At 37.1% G+C, this 19,755-nt stretch overlaps 2 protein-coding genes across 3 annotated transcripts; both read right to left on the bottom strand.

The window, feature by feature from the left end:
- Nucleotides 1-1,398: 1,398 nt before the first annotated feature.
- Nucleotides 1,399-6,816, bottom strand: rbp2 (retinol binding protein 2). The gene is given in 4 exon segments (NM_001292251.1): nt 1,399-1,583; nt 2,678-2,779; nt 3,202-3,380; nt 6,671-6,816. Coding segments are annotated over 4 exon segments (405 nt in total). The 5' UTR covers nt 6,744-6,816; the 3' UTR covers nt 1,399-1,532.
- A 1,970-nt stretch (nt 6,817-8,786) lies between these two features.
- LOC103175192 (retinol-binding protein 1) lies at nt 8,787-15,994 on the bottom strand. 2 transcript variants are annotated; one of them, XM_042339054.1, is made up of 6 exons: nt 15,878-15,994; nt 14,936-15,015; nt 14,019-14,272; nt 13,261-13,439; nt 10,774-10,875; nt 8,787-9,345 (listed from the first exon to the last, which is right to left on the bottom strand). In XM_042339054.1, exons 3-6 carry the CDS (start codon nt 14,089-14,091, stop codon nt 9,292-9,294), a joined length of 408 nt encoding a protein of 135 aa, XP_042194988.1. In that variant the 5' UTR covers nt 14,092-14,272; nt 14,936-15,015; nt 15,878-15,994; the 3' UTR covers nt 8,787-9,291. The 2 variants fall into 2 exon arrangements, with proteins under 2 accessions (XP_042194988.1, XP_007886244.1); XM_007888053.2 differs by lacking the exon at nt 15,878-15,994 and adding an exon at nt 15,298-15,576.
- Between the last annotated feature and the right edge of the window lie 3,761 nt (nt 15,995-19,755).

Below are 19,755 nucleotides of genomic sequence, written 5' to 3'. Positions count from 1 at the left end.
ATAATCCCATCTAGATCATAAAATGTTCTCATGCCAAGATAAGAACATGAAATCCCCAACACTGATACTCCTCCCCTTCCCATAAGGCCCTTACAGTCAAGCTAAGTTTTTTTTTATTTCCAGTGAGAATATGGAACTTTGAAACAGAGCCCAGTTTGTGTGCTCAAACTGAAGAAGTAATTTTTTTTCATAAGGCCCAGTTTCGCCCTCAAAATATAGAGGCAACTCACTTTACAATATATTCTGTGAAGCGCTTTGAGGCGTCTCGAAGACATAGTAAGGCGCTATAACAAATGCAAAGATTATTATTATTATTATTAATTCAGCTTCCTTGGAGTTAGGTGATTGCAAACAAAATTTAAACCTGCCAAATCGATCCTTTGCCATACTGTATTTTCACCTACGTTAAAATGTTCCTTTATTATTTATTTGTTTCTTCAGCACAGTCAATTTACAGCACACGTCAGACTTTTTTTTGCACGTTAATAGCTTTTTTTCCAATTAAGATACAGCATAAGTATTTATATGTGCTGAAGCAACAAACAAACCAGGTTTATCTAGCTGAGGGAATTTATCTCAATCATGCCCAGTTGTGAGGGCACTACACTGCTACATAACATGTCTCAGGGCCCCATGTTATGAAGTGGTGTTGGCTGTACCTTATCATTATTGAATGATTCCCCATCTCTGGAAAAGCATGTGGGCATTGGCTAAAGACAAGCTAAAGTTTGGAAGTGATTCTATTGCTCAAATAACCTGAATCACCCATAACAAATGCCACTTGGGCTAGGCATCAGAGGGTTGTTGATGCCATCACATTGCTAACACAGCGCATATGTCCTGAGTTATACTACTATACTGTAGCATAATTCACTACCTGCGGGAAAGGAATGGAGGGAATTGACTATTTTCACACATGTACCACAGAACAAAATGCATTGAATCTATCAATTTTGCTGTACGTCAGCTCAATGCTACACTTCAAGATTCGACGTATTGCTCTTGCATCAAAATAGGTAACTGGACTGAAACAGGAATCTGAAAATTCAAAGACAAATTTTCCTTCCCTGAGACCATTTTCTTGTGTAGTTTTCAGATCTATCGCCAATGCACAACTTGCTGGCAGGGTAGAAAAGCAGAACCTGTAAACGTTTTGACAGCTATGATGGAGTTCTTCTCCGGGGTAAACCAACAGGACATACATTTGCCCGAGGTACACAGGGACAAATCAGAATCCTGGTAATGTATTTTTGGTATTGAACATTAAAGAAAATGTGTTTTCTCTTTAGAAACAATCCATGGGAGGTTGTCTGATGAAGATTTATAATGTGATACCCTTTATTCCTAATGGTGTGTGGTATAAAGAAATGTAATTTGATTTAAATCACTGTTCATATTGCAGATAAATTCTCTTTATTATTAAAGCACAGCACACATGCAATGGCACTGAGTAGATACAAGCTTCATACAAAAAGTAGACATTTATGTTGATAAAAGACTTTGTCAATGATCTGTGTTGAGTAGCTTTATATTCATTGCTTCTGAAAAACCTGATGGCACACTTGGTCTTCACATGTTAATTCCTGCAAGAGTAAAACGTAATCATCAACATAACAGAAAAATACTCAGGGCATCAGGAACAATAAAAAGCATATGCACACAGCTGGGCCTGACTGCAATGCCTCCAGTGGTTGAACAGTAACTTGACACTCAGTTGCCAAGGCTCAGATGTGAATAATAATAATAATAATCTTTGCATTTGATATAGAATGATCACTTGGACTGCTGGTTACCATGTGTGAAACCATCTACACGTTACTGCATTTAAGAGAAGAGAGATACGAGGGAAATAAGGGAAAGTTCAAAGAAAAGCAAGAGAGATGGGAAAGTGTACAATTTAGATTTACTGTTTTCCCAGTTAAATGTTTTTCTCATTGTGGTAAATAAAAATGTGACTACTGGGGAATGGAACACTTTTCCACTTGTCAGGACAGAGTACGATAGGGGCAGAATAAATCTCTCTCCACTCTACACCCATTTTTGAAAGAGCACTGATCACTCCACCCAGTGTGAATGATTCCATTTCCAGTGCAGACCATTCTTGTAACTGAATTGTGAAGTGGGTCAGGAACCTTGTTCTATAATTCACCTCTCTAGCCTACCTTTCCTTGGGTAACCTACGCTCACTTTTACTTCAAATGCTTAGAAGCTTAACCCAGCAACTGGAACATGTGAGTCACATCACATTAAGATGTGTGATCTGCTAAACATCAGTGCCTCCAACAAAGGATATATCTTTGTATTGTCCTTAATTAGGAGGGCCAACTATAGGATATCAGAAGAGCTGTGCAATCCTATAATGGTGGAGGGAGCAAAGTACTGATTTAGTTACTACTAATGCTTTCTTTCCACTCTCTTTAAATAGCATAACTGTCTTATCATGGCACGCAGATGTCTTTACCATAAGTAGAAAACTGAGCATAATAAGATTAACTCACCTCAAATTAAATGTTCAGCTACAAGAACTGCATTGGTAATTTGTTCTGTTTTACATTATAATTTTCCCTCGGAAAGCATTAGTTCTGAACACTCAATTAAATGATATTTCATCAAACGCATTCCTGGCAGAACTCAAATGAGAGAGCCTATTCCAATCATTCTGTGCAAGGTTTCTCACCAAATGAAGTTTATCCCCTTCAATCCAATGCTTCCAGCCTCTGTTGGCCTTCTCACCCTTCTGAACGCAGACCAGTTTATCACCATCCCATTGTACCAGGGTCTGGAGGTAGAAAAAATAATAACTTGAATTCCAAAACAGAATCCTAAATTCAGTTGATAATTGCTAATGTAAATTACTTCAAGTTACAATGCATCATCATCCAGCTTTAAACAGTGATAGTTCTTACAAGTGCTTCTTAACAAAGCTACAGCCAGTCTGTAATAAAGAGGATTTGCCAGTGTAGAGGCACAGTTGATAAATAGGTCACAAAGTAGTCTTCCTTACCCGTGCCCCTTGGTGCAGTTGAAATTATTTTATAGAATATACTTTATAGATAGGTTGATCCATGCTCTGAGGTGAAATTCCACAGATTGGTAAAATTTTCACATTATAAACACGTGCCACGAAGGTTGAAATAAAAAAAAGTAAACCATCCACTTTTGTAATAGTTTTGAAAAGAATTCATTTAATATATACTGTACCTTGACTGTTCTATTATCCAGACCCTTTGTGATCTCCTCAAATTCTTCACCGATAGTGTAATCTACCAAATAATTTCTGAAGGTGCTCAGGGTTTTAGTGTAAAACTTGTCTCCTTCCTGCTTGATTTCCTTTGTCTGTGTCAGGTGTATAGCAATCTTCCTGGTAGCAAAGTCTATATCTGCATTGGAGATAAAAGAGAATAGAAGATAATTTGGCTTTACTTAAACTCATTAATCTGTTACGTTATTGAGATGAATGATTTATAACAGTCTTAAGCTCAATGCAGCAAAATATATGGATATGAATGGGACTTTAAGCCTTTGATTTTCAGGGTCAGCCCAGCTCAGTAGGTTGGACTCTTGCTTCTGAATTATTATGGGTTCAAGCCCCACATCAAACGTTTACTGACATTAAAGCTGACATTCTGAAGTTTTGCTGGAGTGCACTGTGGTTGTTCGAGGTGCCATTCTTCGGATAAGACATCAACCCAAGGTTCAGATGGACGTATCTCATTGAAGGCTAGCAACAAAAGATGTCAGGCAGCAGGCAATAATGAAAATTTTTGCGTTCACAGATAAATCCAATCATATTTTTATCATCTAGTCATGGAGTACAATAAATAAGATTTTGCAGCATTGCAACATAATCCAAAGGCTTTGACATTGTGAACTTATTTTACTGATATCCTTGAGATCACAGGATCATCAGTAAGCTGTGCTGAAGTGCAGTCACACAAGAGTAACCAATGTGTCTCATAAAATAAAGTTTGCTGTTAGCTTGCAATACTGCAATGTTATACTCCCTGGGGTTAGAACAGTCGAATAGAGATCTTGGACAATCAGTCACTCCTATAGCCTGGACAACATTTTGAAAGTATTAACTTGAACAAGAATCAATTTCTCAATACTATTTTAATTATATAAGCAATAATGGATACCTGGAGTGATTACAAGGCAGTACCCCAATTGATAGGTTCAAATGTTATAATTCACAAGAGTGAACTTTGTCCAATATAAAAACAGACCCTAAGATTAGATTAGCCTTCAAATGACTCCTAATAATCTATTTGGTTCCATATTGGATGGATTGATTCTGTTCTGAATCCATTTCGTGTCAGCATTTTTCATATTGTTAACATGTGATAGCATTTGTAAAAGAATTAACAATTGTAAGATTATTAATGCAGGTTCATGAAGAAATAATCTGAAACTTATTTCTGGGAAATGTTAAAGTCAGCGTATATTAGAATTGAATAAATCATGAACACTGTATTTCTGGTTTAGTTATCAGTGGAATAAATGATATAGTAATCCTTTGCTAAGTACTACTGTATAGTGGCAGCACCTCCAGGCAGTTTCTGTTACCTCAACAGGTTATTTTTTATAATCAACAATTTTAACTCTGCTTTTTCTTAAACAGGATTCCAAATACACTTTAAAATAATTGAACTAGACAACAATTATTTTTCAATGCCAAATAATTGAATTGATATATTTAATGTTGTTGTTGTAATCACTTTTCTGTTTCTAAACATGCTCTTTTATTCCACATTTTAAATTGAGAGAATTTATGGGCCCATGCTTAATGCAACAAAAATGTAAATGTTCCCTATCAAGAATTCTTTCCATTAACTCAATGGAACCTAAAATTAATTAATATTAACCTGACTGCTGTTAAAATGCACTGTTGATATTCACCTGTTCAGTCATTTAAATGCACCATTTTATTCCGAAGCGTTTAACAACCAACCAACCAATCATCCAACCAGCTAATCCCTCAATATAAAATTCCAAACTACAGAGGAACCAAGATGCTCTTATCTGGCTAAAGAAAAGTCAGCCCCAGTCTTGTGAGTTCTGAACTACTTAAAGATCCTTTTTAGACTGGTCTTTTGAGGTCACAAGCACTAAAAACTCCTCAAATGCTGGTCAAACTAAACATGATTAATTCCTGGATTAAATCCTCAAGGAAATCAGAGGAGATTAATGCCTGCCAGCTCGGTTCACAACCCATTAAATCTACTCTGGCTGTTTTGGTTGCAAGAACTACCAGACTGGGAGGAGGAGCCGGGGTCCATTCAACTCACATCATATCTGTTTCCAGATATTCAGGAAGCCCCCACTTTTTCAATTTCAGCTGCAGTTCCAATAAAGAGTGTTTAAAATCACTAATGGGGGCATCACCTGCCAAATTTGAAAAGGGCAACTGCATTCAGATATTTGGCAGACCAGGGTTTAGGTTAAAATTAAATTATAATTATCCTTGCATTTGATATAGCGTCTTATCACATCTTCAAGACATCTCAAAGCGCTCACGGAATATACTGTAAAGTGAATTACCTGTATATTTTGTGGGCGAAACAAAATATATAATAATAATAATACCTTAATTTGATATAACACCTTATCACATCGTTGAGACGTCTCAAAGCGCTTCACAAGTTTTGCAAAATAAAAAACAAATTGATTTCTTCCCAACCCCCCGATTTTGCCTGCTTTGCACCCATTCCTGCTGAACCATACAGGAGGTTGAGTCAAAAGTGTCAGGAACTGGATGCCATAAATATAACTGGTGTGTAACACATAACTACTGCAAAATGTGCTGATTAAACTCGATTGTCATGACATTTATGGTCCCAGTAGATCATGGCACAGCAGCAGTCTTATCGATTGAAGGCGAAAGTGGAAGTTCAGGGCCCAGAAAAAGGGCACATTAATAGCAGAAAACTTTGTTAGTCACATAATTACTTATGTTTCTTGTGCATCAAGTCTTGCTTGATAAAAATCCAAATGTAGGATGCAGGACCATTTCAGAAAGTGATTCAATTGTGGGTTTAACCACCAAAGATTATGTTTAGACAGACTGCCTCTTCTGTAGCTGAACCTAACCATCAAAATCATAGTGCTATACTTCCCCAGCCTCTTGATCTTGTACTCCACACACAGGTAGGAGAATCTGCTGAAAGATTGCAATCTTCTAATTCTAAAGTCAAGATTGAAGCTGTCATAATCTGCTGAAATGGTGCAATGCTTATCCAACGACTGAAGTCCACTATTTGCTGTGCAAGTGCTCAATGATAAGTCTACTTGTGCCCTTCTGCACATTAAATAGATTTTCTATGAAGTGACTTCTGATGATGTACCCAAAATAAAATATGCTTTTTTAAAAATGTAACAACTAAAACAGGACTATAGTCAAAAGGAGAATGATCGTACTCCCAGTTTAATGGTTGAAACTTAACTGAGCTTCTGCAGTAACCCAGTTTATGCGGGATTATTGTTAAATGGGATATTTCAGTTAAGTTTCCATGAGGGGAAGCGTAAAAAAAAGGAACTTGTATTATAAAGATCACACAATCACATCTATGCTTTTAATGCCATTATTCTACAAACCAATTTATCCACAAAGTAATGATGCAAATAGCTCCTCTGACAGTTTACTTTACTGCAGAGAGCAGTCAGAACTTACCTAAGCTTTTCATTAAGCCTTCAAAATTCTTATTTTCGATCATCACCCAGGTGCCATTGTAATCTGCAGGCATTTTTGCTTGACTCTTGACTCTAATCCTGACAATACTCGAGGGAAAGAGATGCTGTTCTGCAGCAAGAGTGACTAAGAAAATAACCCCAAAGTCCAGGTTTTATATTGGGCCTCTCTTGCATTGAAGATTATAGATCAACAGATTATTGTCATAAAAGTGGAATTTTACCCAAGGTCCATTTGTCTATTATATCTTGCAAATACCTACACTGCCCAACCTACTGAAATTTGGACTTTTACACACTATTCCAGAAGCCACACAGCTGAGATGTGAGCTGAGCAAACTCCTTTTGAAGTAAAACTTTAAAACGGTTTTAAACATTAAATGAGAGCATAAAGTAGATATCTCAGAGGTTGTTGGAATTTCAATATTCAGATTTTTAAAAATCAATGCTTTTGCGATTCGGTGTGCAAATAAAAGCAAGTAATGAAATCAGTTTGAGTGGCTGTGAAACCCTTCCATTCCCCAATACACAATGAGTGAACCCATTTCACTACCTCTCACATCCATAGAGCTGCCCAGCGACGTAGAATGTATTAGAAGGAAGAATTGTGGCAGTTGCGTATAGGGAAAACATGGCTTGGAAATGTAGTTGCATTTTATGAGGAAACCTGCCATCAAGTATATTTAAGTCAGTCGGGAACAGATCTGTCAACCTATTCAAGTATATCACAATTCTGGTAGACCTCTTGAAAGGTTACCAGCTTCTACAAGGTTTCAGGATGTTAAAACGCTGATCAAATAGAGACTTCAGTATGGTCAGTAAATCGTTATGCAGTTTCATTCAGAAACAGAGTTTTTAATCTCTCTCGATCACATCCAAAACACTACAATGTATAATTAAAATTGGGCAAACATCATTGCCAGAGAGTTCAGGTAATAACTATATTATTTCCTTGACCTTTAACTCAACTCAGGAGGATTGTTTCAGCCTCAACTCCCATCAGTTGCAAAGGGATTCATCTGCTCCATTTCCCAGTTTGAATATTGAGATGGACGACCGCAATAAATTAAAATTACAATAATACAAAAGCAAGTTCATGTGGGAATTTCTTGGCTCAGTTATGTTTGAGGAGCTCTGTCAAAACCCTTAATCGAGGCATTTAGTACCGGTTATTTCATTCTAAATGGCATTGGCAGACAAAATATAATGTGCTAGATAAACATATGCCTATGCATGAAATGTCAATGCATCAAACCATTTACTATCATTATAGAGAAGTTGCATTTGAGGCAGAATATATTTCAATATGTAATCTCAGAGAAAACGTATGCCACAGTTATTCATGTTTCAGCTTCCTTTTTTAAGCACACAAATCATCAGCACTCCGTGTCAGTCAGCATTTGCACACATCAAGCCAAACTTTTTATATTCACCAGTAATTCACTCCGCTTAAAAAAAAATTTATACAAGCCCGCAAAGTGGTGCTCGATGAATATCTACATTTTTGGGCTCCACGAGTCTTTGTACCAGATGTATGTGCGCACAAACCAGCAGTTTAAGCATACGTTACTTTCCCATTGAGCAAACAGAGGTCATCCAGAATATTTGCCCGGATGGATTTAGAGCTGCAAAATTCCATAGTATGACTATGTTACAGTGACATTTGCAGCACAGCTGGACAGAGTTCAAAGCTGTGCATCATACAGATATTGCAATAATCCCGTTCCATCCTGATGGGGGATATTGAAACAATGCTTTGCTTGTGGATTACAACCAACATTAGGGTCATAAAGCTGGTGTTGACACTTGGCAACAACAGGAATTAATGAAATCTGGTCATAAACGTCTTGTTACGTGCAAGGATTTTTCAACTCAGCAGCAACCCAACTAATTAAATGAGATGAGGTACAAGTCAGCCTTTTATAAGATGCCTAGAGTAATCCCAAGGATAAACTCTTAGCAAGCTACAGGTATTAATGCACTGAAACATAAACAAGTAGCAGTAGCATCAACAAAAACAATTCTTCATCTGCTGAAAAAGTGTAATAAGTGTAAAAGTGTTTATAATATTTTCTTTAACTTGGATACAATCAACAATACGAGGTTTAATATATATATATTTAAAATCACTGTGTTGCAATATTCACATTTACTATGGCCATAAAGGCAGGGGAAGGTTTCATATCAGGAGCAAAGTGAACCACAATGGGAAATGATGACGGTTACACTTCCAATGTGGCAGTTAGTTAATGATTTGTTTGATCTAGATTCACAGGAGTGAGTGGATTGAGACATGAGCATCTGATTGAAAACCTTGCAACTTAAGTCACAGCATAGACTTGCACGCATTTTAGTGAAGCATTAAGGGCCAAAAAAAATCGACTTTACAGATCTGATTAAATTTAGCTTTCAATTAAGTAATTTATGTTGACACCGATTTTAAAAATGACATCCAACAACTTATTTTTTGTAACATTTGAAAGGTTGACCGTAAGACAATCTGTACTGATATGAAAGTTTTTTTTCTTGATGAAACTCTTCGAGGCTGCAGCCAGCTTGAGCCAATGTCTCTCTGGCCTTTCTCCAGTCCTGCATTGAGGTTCTTCAATGGACCTTCTTAAATACTTGCTTACATGTTACGCCTTCAGCCCGCATTTCCTGGAGAGAAAATGGGGGGCAAAAATAAGAAACAGCTAAATTATTGTTTAAAATTTGAACAATCTTCAAAATATTGTACATTACAAACTTACACATTTTTATTCATACAAATGTTTCCTTTCATCCAGAACAAACAAACCAGAAGGTCTGAGTTTTGAGGGCAAATCTGTGCTTAATCCGATATTAACCGCCAGGATTGCAATCAGCTCTCCATGGTACTGTCACATTTTAATTGAAATAAAGTGTACTTGATTTATAAGGCATTCTTCATACAGTAGTTTTAAAATCACATTTAGATTTAAAGAGGGTTTTTTCAAAAAGGTTACTAATATATTCTCTTTGCATTTATTTCTGATTTGAACATGCACCCAATATACCACCAATGCCTAAATTCTGAATGCTACAATTTGGGCTTAAATAATTTCATCAGCGATTGAGATAAGAGGCCAACTTGCATTCATATGTTCTTTTGACCTGGCACTAAATCAGAAACAAAAAAATAGCAGCTGAGAAACAGACAACATCCCTTTCATCATTATCCATGCAATTTAGCCAGCTGCTAGGGAAGTATGCCAGATGACACAGTTTGACTTAACTTCTATAAACTTACAATTCGGAGAAAAATTAAAGACTTGACTTTGTGGGCAGTGTGCACGGGCAGTATGAATACTGTTGTGTGGCAAGCTACATTTATCTTTAACCCAAATACAATTCATCAGTTTAAATATCTAATGAACTTTGCTGGATTTTGTTATGAATTTTTTTCTTCCCACGAAAGAAAATCCAATCGAAGTAATCCCCATTTGTAGGTAAAGTAGGAATAACAATGATTTGTCTGTCTCTGATAACACCTGATGGGTTTTGACTCAAATCAAAGTCTTTATACAGAAGCTGAGACTAATCTCATGGGCTGGGCTAACTGGTTGATTGCAAAGTGCTCATTAAGTTAATTACAAAATCCTGTTCTGTGAACAAACAATAATTTAATCCTTTAATGATATCAATCGTGATCAAGCATCATCTTTAATCCCAGTAAAAACATCCGTTTATTAAAAAAAGTAAATTTTTCCAATATGCACGTCCAAGAAGTGCAAGAACATTGCTCACAGTGCATCTGTAACACATGTTTAGCAACTTTTGAACATCTAACTAGCTGTTAGAAAGGTATGTCAGATAATTCAGCTCCGTGAAATGCTCTCGTAAGCATCTGCCATGTGCCTTTTTAATACCTTCATTTCAAAACTTTTTTAAAAAAAATGTTTAACGAACTCCAAATGTGTTTTGCCAGAAGCGCGCAACAAAGAAGCAAAATATTCCATAATCAGTCATTAGCAACATTATGTGCATAAAACAATATCACGTGAAGACTGAAGTAAGTGCTCTCAACACACAAAGTATGTGTCAAAGGAAATAGCGCAAGAGTCATACCAGGTGTAGTTCATCACCATCTATCCAATGAGTCCATCCACGGCCCTCTTTCTCTCCTTTTTGCACACACACAAGTTTGTCCCCGTCCCAGGTAACAGTGGTCTAGAAGAAAATAGAAAAAAATTGTAGTTTTCGCTCATAACGCGACAAGGAAACCATTTTAAAATCAGGTTTTACTCAGATTTGACAGATTGCAATACAAGACATTTCCTAATTACTCTGAGACATTTTTTTCTGGAGCCATAAAGTGGATTTAGCTAGCGTCAACTCAATTACTGGTGGATTCATTGCCACATAACAAAAACTTGCAATTCAGCACTAACTAAGACTATATGGGCAAATGGTGTGGCCAAAGTGTCGTATTTATAAGCACTTTAAGGTTAGGTTAAAGGTAAATTGCTGGACTTTATCATTATTGCACTTGGAGAGGTAAATGTATCCACCTAAATGATCAGTTAAACCCAAATTATACCTCAACTTTGTGTTAAAATAGAACCTGTATTAAAGTGGAAAAAAAGAAACATTGAGTTATGCAATCAACTTATAGCACCAGAGCAAAGCAGACCACTTGTATGTATGTGCATGAGCACAGGGCTCCACTAACTAGACAGAACTGCCTTCTCCTTACTAACATAAAAAATGTCAGGAGAGTGTAATAGACTGCCTTCCAACAAGTTTTGCTTTGCTGTTGTTGCAGATAACAACACGACAGCAGGCGTGAAACAATCTCCTTGCGAAGGTGGCTCTCTGAGCAAACAGAGTCCACAGTCCATCAGTTATTTCGCAAAAGAATTAAACAGATGGCTCCAAAAAAAAATCAAAGGACATGGGGAGGAATGAGTATAGACTATGCTTGCTAGCAGAGAATGCCGAATGTCCCGAATCAGGGCTGTAATATTCTTTCATACTGTGATTTAATTACAAAAAAAATTAATTATTCTTGAAACCAGAGATTCAATATGAAAAGCACACTGGAGGACAAGAACTTTATGGCAGGACTGGGCCACAAACTTTGTAATACAGGGAGAAGAAAGCAGATTACTCCAAAGATACTTTCTGCAATCAATATTAATATTATACTGGCCATCAATATTGTGCAACAGGGAGGAGGCTGGGCAGAAAACTGTTCCAATACATTTACTGAAAGAAAAAACAAATGATTTTCCCAATTTTAATTTCCCTACAGATTACCAGCTTATTTTATTCCTTTAGTTTCCCTTCCTGCAAGAACACTGTGGGTAACACATACACTTCCTTATAAAAGCATTTGACCAAAAAATCTCCCTTTACTTTGAATATTACAGATTCCCTCCTTTTTTCACTTCACAGAATATACTGTGAAGTGAATTGACTGTATATTGTGTGGGTGAAATGCATCAGCCAATCGCACATAGCAGTGTCCCACAAAACGTTGTGGAGTGAGTGACCACATTATTATTATAGTTCTATTATATAACAAAAAATAATAATCCTTGCATTTGATATAGCGCTTTTTCATGTCTTCGAGACGTCTAAAAGCGCTTCACAGAATATAGTCTAAAGTGAGTTGACTGTATATTTGTGGACAAAACGTGGCAGCCAATTGCGCACAGCAGCGTCCCACAAACAGTCATGGATTGAGTGACCAAATAATTATTGGGGTTTTTTTCTTGAGGCATTATTATCAGGAGTGTGGAGTAAGGAAACTTGCCCAAGGTTTCGCCTTGCCGGGAATCAAACCTAGGTCTCTCGCTTGCGAGGTGAGTGTTCTAACCACTGAGCGACAGGACTCCATAAATCCTGTATTCATATTCTGACTCCATACTATAACACAATCCAGTTATAAAAAAAAGAACACGCAAGTTTGGAGGCAGTAGGAGAAGAAAAGTTTGAGACTCAGACCTGCATACATTTTAAAAAAAAGTAATTGCTGGGGGGGAAAAAAAACCCCAAAGGTTCTCTCTAACCAGATTTGCAAAACCCTCATGTAAATAAGTAAGACTGACTTGTGTGCTGTCTCTGCAACACAAAGCACTGTATTCATTAAGTTATTATGTATTCATTATGTGCATTTTGCCCACAAAGTATACAGTCAATTCACCTTACAGTATATTCTGTGAAGCGCTTTGAGACGTCTCGAAGACGTGATAAGGCTCTTCGATCGTGCCTTCAGTCACCCTCCCATCTCTCTGTCTTCCCTCACCCCTACCCCTGACTGTCCAGCACCTTGGGACATCCTCCCAACGTGAAAGGCACTCTATAAATGTAATTTTGTTTTTTGTTGTAGTAAGGCGCTATATTAAACACAAGGATTATTATTATAATATTATATTATTATTATTATGACACGATTCCTTTAGTCCCCAAACTCGCAGAGCTCCCAGCACTGTTCATTGATCAATGAGGAGTTTTGGGAGGAGAAATTTGCCCAAACCCACGTTAGCACAACTCCATCCGAACTGGAATCAACCCAATCGCCTTGGGACGAGGTGCGCTCTGTGGCTTTACCTTGCACAGACGATCATCAATCCCCTTCAAATCCTCTTGAAACTCTTTGCCAATATCGAACTCCATGATATAGTTGCGGAGGCTGCTGATGGTTTTAATGACCACACGGTCTCCAGTCTGGGAAATGTCTTTGTCGGGTTTCAGTAGAACTGCGATTTTACGCAAAGCAACATTTACATCTGCGGGAAGGGGGTTAGTGATTGGGGTGGGGGGATTGAGGGAGGAAGAGAGAGATAGAAAGAGAAAAAAATAGAGAGAAATTAAAATAATAAAACAAAGTAACACCAGCTTCTCCACGACACAGTAACTGAATTACACATAACAAGTGAGATTTATATATTTTATTTCCAGAAAAAAAAGGGCAACTTTATGTGAAATCAATCTTTTCCACTAAAGTTTGGTATCAAATCTTCAACCACATCTCAACCTTCACAAACTGGCAGGAACTCCTTCCACCCCCGTCCCCTTTATCCACAAGAAATTCCAACAGTCGAAAGACAATAACAGGACAGTATTTCCAACCCCCCCACCACCCCCCACTTATATTTTATTTTAAAAAATATAGAATTTTTTTAAACAAATACATTATTTCAATTTGCTTATTTAGTGCATTTAAAAAAACAATAACAATTGATGTTAAAATAAACAACACAAAAGAAAAATAACCGAGTAAAAACGTGGTGTTATTTCACAAAGTGCCAAAGTACCGAATTATTAGTGCTGAAGCCAAAAAAAAATATGAAATAGTATTTATTTACCTAGTGCCTTGAGGTACTCCTCAAAGTTCTCATTGGATTGCATTCTCCAGTAGCCACTGTAATTTACTGGCATTTTGGAAATCAAGTTCTCTCCCAACTTTTCCCAAAGAAATCTGAGAAGCTGTTGCTCGAGAAGCGACCCTGACACACTGTGTTCAAAGCCCACCGCCCACAAATCCTCTGAAGCGTAGAGACTCTGGTCTTACTCTCTTTATCTGCCTGGTGGTTACGATGTGAGAGCGAGCCCTTTAATCCTATTAATTGAAGAATGTTGCATTGAGTTTTCAACGCAAGACGAGCTCGGAAAGCCCTTTAGCTGAAATCAATGGTGCTTATTAAATAAAACAGCTTGCTCAAACATCTTCATTGTCCCATTCTCGGCTGTAAATGTTTCCACCCCCCACATCCCCCCACCCCCCCCCCCCCCCCATCCCCTTTCTTCCCCCAATCGGAATGGTATTTTAGCGGATCTTGCTTCGTGCTGGCAAACACACACAAACACAAACACACACACACAAACACACACACACAAACACAGTAACACAATTGATTGATTCATAGACGCCCGGATTGAATCCTAGATTGGAAATATTTTCTAATCCACTGCTACACATTGTACAGTAGATTCCTTTAATACAGAGATCTTGCGACAACTTCATTTAAGGTTGTGTCAATTAAAGAAGAACTCAGAGAGAAAGTACCAATAGAATATTATTGACAGATGTCAATCATTATAACCCGGCTAACATGGATGCCAAATACCTTCCTTTTGTCTTCCATCAGGAAGAAAGGGGCCCAGTCAAAGCCATCTCAAGAACTACCCACAACATTTTATTGACCATAACAACAACTTGCATTTTTATTGACCATAATAACAACAACTTGCATTTTTATAGCGCCCTTCACACCGTACGTACATCTCACTGTGCTATCGTCGATTCTTCTTTATTCCTCAAGTAACACTCTACAAACAGAATTTCCTGATTACTGCAGTGATCTAAGAATAGAAGAAATTTAGTACAATATGCAATCTTGTACTTTAAGAATTCTTGAGCCTAAAGAACTTTATTACAACACACAATCTTGTACGATAAGAACTGCTAGGCCTCAATAAACAGATACCGTTCTACAGAAACCCACAAAATATGCAGTCAATTCATTTGATTGTATATTCTGTGCAGTGGTTTGAGTCATCATGAAGGCGTGATAAGGCACTGTATCAATTGCAAGGATTAATATTATTAAAACCTCTCGTCAGTCAACAGTTCCCGACACAAACCTCAACTCCTTTCCCCAAGTGCACCGATTCTCTTTCTTGCTCCCTATTCTTTATCCCTAACTTGTTCCGTATTCCGTATTTTGGGGACCGCAAGTGCCTCTAGACTTTCGTCCTTCTTCCGTCTGTTCTTCTCACTTCTGTCTTTGTTCTGTTTCTATGTCCTGTTTTCATCCCGTTCATGTGTTTTAAATTTACTTCAACCTTATTCTTGGACTTTATCTCCTGCAGAGCACCTCACAGCGATCGTCCCATGTGCTTTCCATCCCACTTTCCATTCCCTAGCTTCAATATTTCTCATTGTAAAATATTGTATCACTTCTCTCCCACTTTCCGTTCCCTATCTGTGCACATGCTGTTACCCTACTTTCAGTTCCCTAACCCTAGAATGCATTGTGACACTTCTCTTTGTAAAATGCCTCACATCTACATTCATTTCACCATTTTTATTGCAATATCTCACATTTGCTTCGTATTTTAATTCTTCAGATTCACTTCACTTTTTATTGCCTCACACTTACTTCGTATTTCAGTACTTCACATTTTAGTGAATCACATTCACTTCACATTTCATAATATTTACCTTACATTGTCTTCCCGCAGGCAGTCTCACTACTTAGACCTCCAGTCGTTTTCCAGCTGGAACTCATTCCATCATCTTGGCTCCATCACAATCTTCAGCCATGCAGCACATTTACTCCCGGTTCATTGTCACTTTCTTACTACAAATGGGATAATGGAATGTTTAAAACAAAGAACCTCGCAGCTCTGTACATTACTTTACAATTACAGAATAATTCCTAATCCTTCATAAAAATTATTCAGCATCTGTTAGTGACTTATGACTGAAATCATATTCAAGCACAGTTTCTAAGTGCAAGATGAACAGGGCTATCACAGATGAGGAATGGGATTCCCCATACTGGATTCCGATTCCCCAAATGACCTAAAACGGATCTATTAATTGGATGCATTAACTTATTGAAAAGGCCCAATTCAGGTCAAGGCTACTTACCTTTTTAATACATAAAATATATATTGTCATCCATGCACGATTGCTACCATTGACACTGCTATAACTCTTCCTGATGTCCTGTCAAATGGCTTCTTGAACTAATGGCAAATGGGTCTTCAATTATGATGACAAATGTGGTTAAGTATATATATAAAAATGTATTACCTACAGATGTAGAGGTTGGGCAGGTGTCAATCCTGAGGATATTGTAGAGATGTATATATACATTTATCCCAGGTAGTTTAGGGAGGTGACCTTGTGGTGATGATGCATTTAATATCTAGTAGTCTGATTATGGATAGAATAAAGAGGCAGCACAACAACACATTTCAAAATAAAAAACTCTACACTGTAATACTGTTTGATCCCATAACAAGGGAGCTAAGCATGTATATCACACCATAACACATTACCTTTCCTTAGAAAATAGCCCATGTCGGTCCTCAATATTTTTATTACTCTTCCATGGTATCTCTTTACAAACCCTTAGCATCTTTTCTTCATTGTGCCACATGGTTGTTTCTCAAATTAGGACCAAATCTGCTTTAGCTTTGTGACAAGTTACTTTTTCTTATGACTCGGGCTGGAATTTCAATTGCACTTCCAAACTTCCTATCATGTTTGTGGTCACAAGGTGTGATACTCTCAGAATTATGTCATAGGATGGGGAGAAAAAAAATTATAAACATTAAATAAGTCCACCTTTTATGTAAATGAGTATTATAATGTTTATACAGCTAACACATTGGAACTCGTGAAACTGTGAATAAGAGTTTTATTTAATTCACACATCCACTAACGTGTGAAAAGTTACTTTACATTTAGAATGTTTTAGGAAAAACTTAAAGCTAGGGTCATTATCAAAAGCATGATTCGGTCCATCACTAACTATAGTTTCAAATGTCAGCGAATACTCATTTATTGTCTCGATTCAAGCTAAAGCCGATGGAAATGGATTTGTAAACAGACTTATTTCTATAGGAAAAACAATTTATCAATTGATTACACCTGTCTAAATGCTGGCCATTACCGTGTATTCTCCTTTTGATCGCAAGTTGAAGTGAGGAGCTGAAGCTGACAACGGTGAGATTTCCTTCACCCTGTTCATTTTCTATAAAAATAGTAATTTATTTTAGATATTAACCATTATAGATCAGAACTACCTATACAGTTTAATGCATACATTGTTTGATGAAAAATAGGACCATTGGGGACAAAATGAGATGGATTTCCACCTTATTTTACGAGCTCTTTGAACTGAAGATTGTCTGGTATTCGTTTTTATATATCTTCCTTATTTCATTACATTCAAAGGAATACAGCACAAAACAGGCTATTCAGGCCATGAAGTGTCCCTTGTACTAACCTCCATAGTGCTATAGAGTTTCATCCTATTACCCATTCTTTTCCCCATATCCTGTCATTTTGTTCCTCTTCAAAAAGAATCATGTTTATCATGTACATCTATTTCCCCAAGGAAGCTGTTGAAACTCAGGCATTTACTCTTGGAAGAAACAATTAACTATTTCTGTTACAATAATAATAATAATAATAATCCTTGCATTTGATATAGCGCTTTTCACGTCGGGAGGATGTCCCAAAGCGCTTCACAGAACACACTGTAAAGTGAATTGACTGTATATTTGTGGGCGAACGCGGCAGCCAATTGCGCACAGCAATGTCCCACAAACAGTCGTAGATTGAAAATGACCAATTTATTATTGTTTTTGGTTTTGGAGGGATTATTATTAGGCGTGTGGAGTAAGGAAACTTGCCCAAGGTTTCGCCCTGCCTGGAATTGAACTCCGGTCTCTCGCTTGCAAAGCGAGTGCTCTAACCACTGAGCTACAGGACTCCACAATAAAAAGGTACTAGGATTCCACGGTTTACTGACAGTAGGATATTTATTTAGAGAATTATTCATTGCTACCAACTCATTTTGATTTGAATGGCCCTATTCCGAATTAGTGCCATACACATCAACAAAGTCACTCCCTAGTAATTCTAGTAAATCAACCATTGTTGAAAATATAACTACTAGAGCACAAAGTTCAAATTTCTCCACTGTGTCTCACTAAATCCATGTGAAACATTTTTAAAGCAATAATACCAGCAACAGCCTCCCTTCACTCCTCTCCTCCAATAACAGTGCTAATCGAGGAAGATCTGAGATTAATTCATAGAGCAGGTTAAAGTAATGTAATGTTTCCAATCTAACAATGTTGAAAGAACACTCAATTTTGCAAGAGTCCATTGCCATATGTTTCTTTCTCAAATTGGGGCCAACACACAGAAACATAAAATAGCTTATTTTTGCTTTGTGGATCAAGTGCTATATCCTTGTCGAATCTAATTAAAATCCACATTAATTACACAACTCAACTTTTGCCACATGACCAATTATTTCCACACAACTTATTTCGGTCAGTGTGACAAGGTGATTCACGGTAAGAGATTTCTCCTCGACTGCTTCCAATCATAACCGATAATGCTCTAGTTTGATGGCACAAAAATTTGCCAAGTAAAATGCTTTGTTTTTTAGGAGTCTTGAACTAACTCAACACACAGCGAACATGTTCCATTTTTGTTATTTAGAAGCTGGATAAAGTGCAATTTACATTTATGAACACCTTTCATGTCAGGAGGACCATCAAAGTGTTTAAATGTCGTTATCCACTGCGATAAGGAACCTCCAAGGAAAACTGCAGCCATTGCTTAGTTTGAAATGCTGCTGCACCAACATTTAAAGTTCAGAAGTTTTCAGTCAAGTGAAGGAATATATTTTAAACAGCAATTCACAACATTTCCTCTCCCACCCGCACCTCTTACCCAGTACTGCTTTCCGCTGTCTGACATAAAGGAATGCGTAAAGGAAACAAAGTGTGAAATTACATCTATCAAAGATTTGCTCAAGTCAAACCCAGTTGAACTCTTGGGAGATCCATAAGAAAAATGTTGGAGTTTTAAATCTGGACCATTTATGTAACTATGCAGGAGACTGAAATGATTAATCTTGCTCCAAGTGTTACAAGTAGCCCATTAGAAGTTAGGCTTCAGAAATCAGTCCAATTTTACACAGGACTCCCTCTATCCTTTATCATTGTAATTTTGTGTGTGAGGAAATCATAGAGCAAGTAAATCAGCCCAAAAGTACAAAAATCTCAGTCAATAATATTTCATCTCATTTTATACAGATGCAGAAAAAGTTAACCTTTAATAAACGGAATTGTGACAAGATTGGATTCAAAGATTTTTTTTAATATCAAAGCAGTTAACATTATAACATCCTGACAGTGTATAGCTATAAAATGTTTTACAAGATCAAGTTCAAACATGACCTTTGATTCATTCGTTTTTAATGAGTTAATAGTGGAAATATGGAAAGGATTTATTTAAGAAGAAAGTTTCTCTCCGTGTCCTGGCCAACAATTTCCCAGATAAGATTG

Source organism: Callorhinchus milii, unplaced genomic scaffold, assembly GCF_018977255.1.
Source record: "Callorhinchus milii isolate IMCB2004 unplaced genomic scaffold, IMCB_Cmil_1.0 Scaffold11, whole genome shotgun sequence".
In the NCBI taxonomy this organism is placed as follows: domain Eukaryota; kingdom Metazoa; phylum Chordata; class Chondrichthyes; order Chimaeriformes; family Callorhinchidae; genus Callorhinchus; species Callorhinchus milii.
This window is presented reverse-complemented; position numbering and strand designations above follow the sequence as displayed.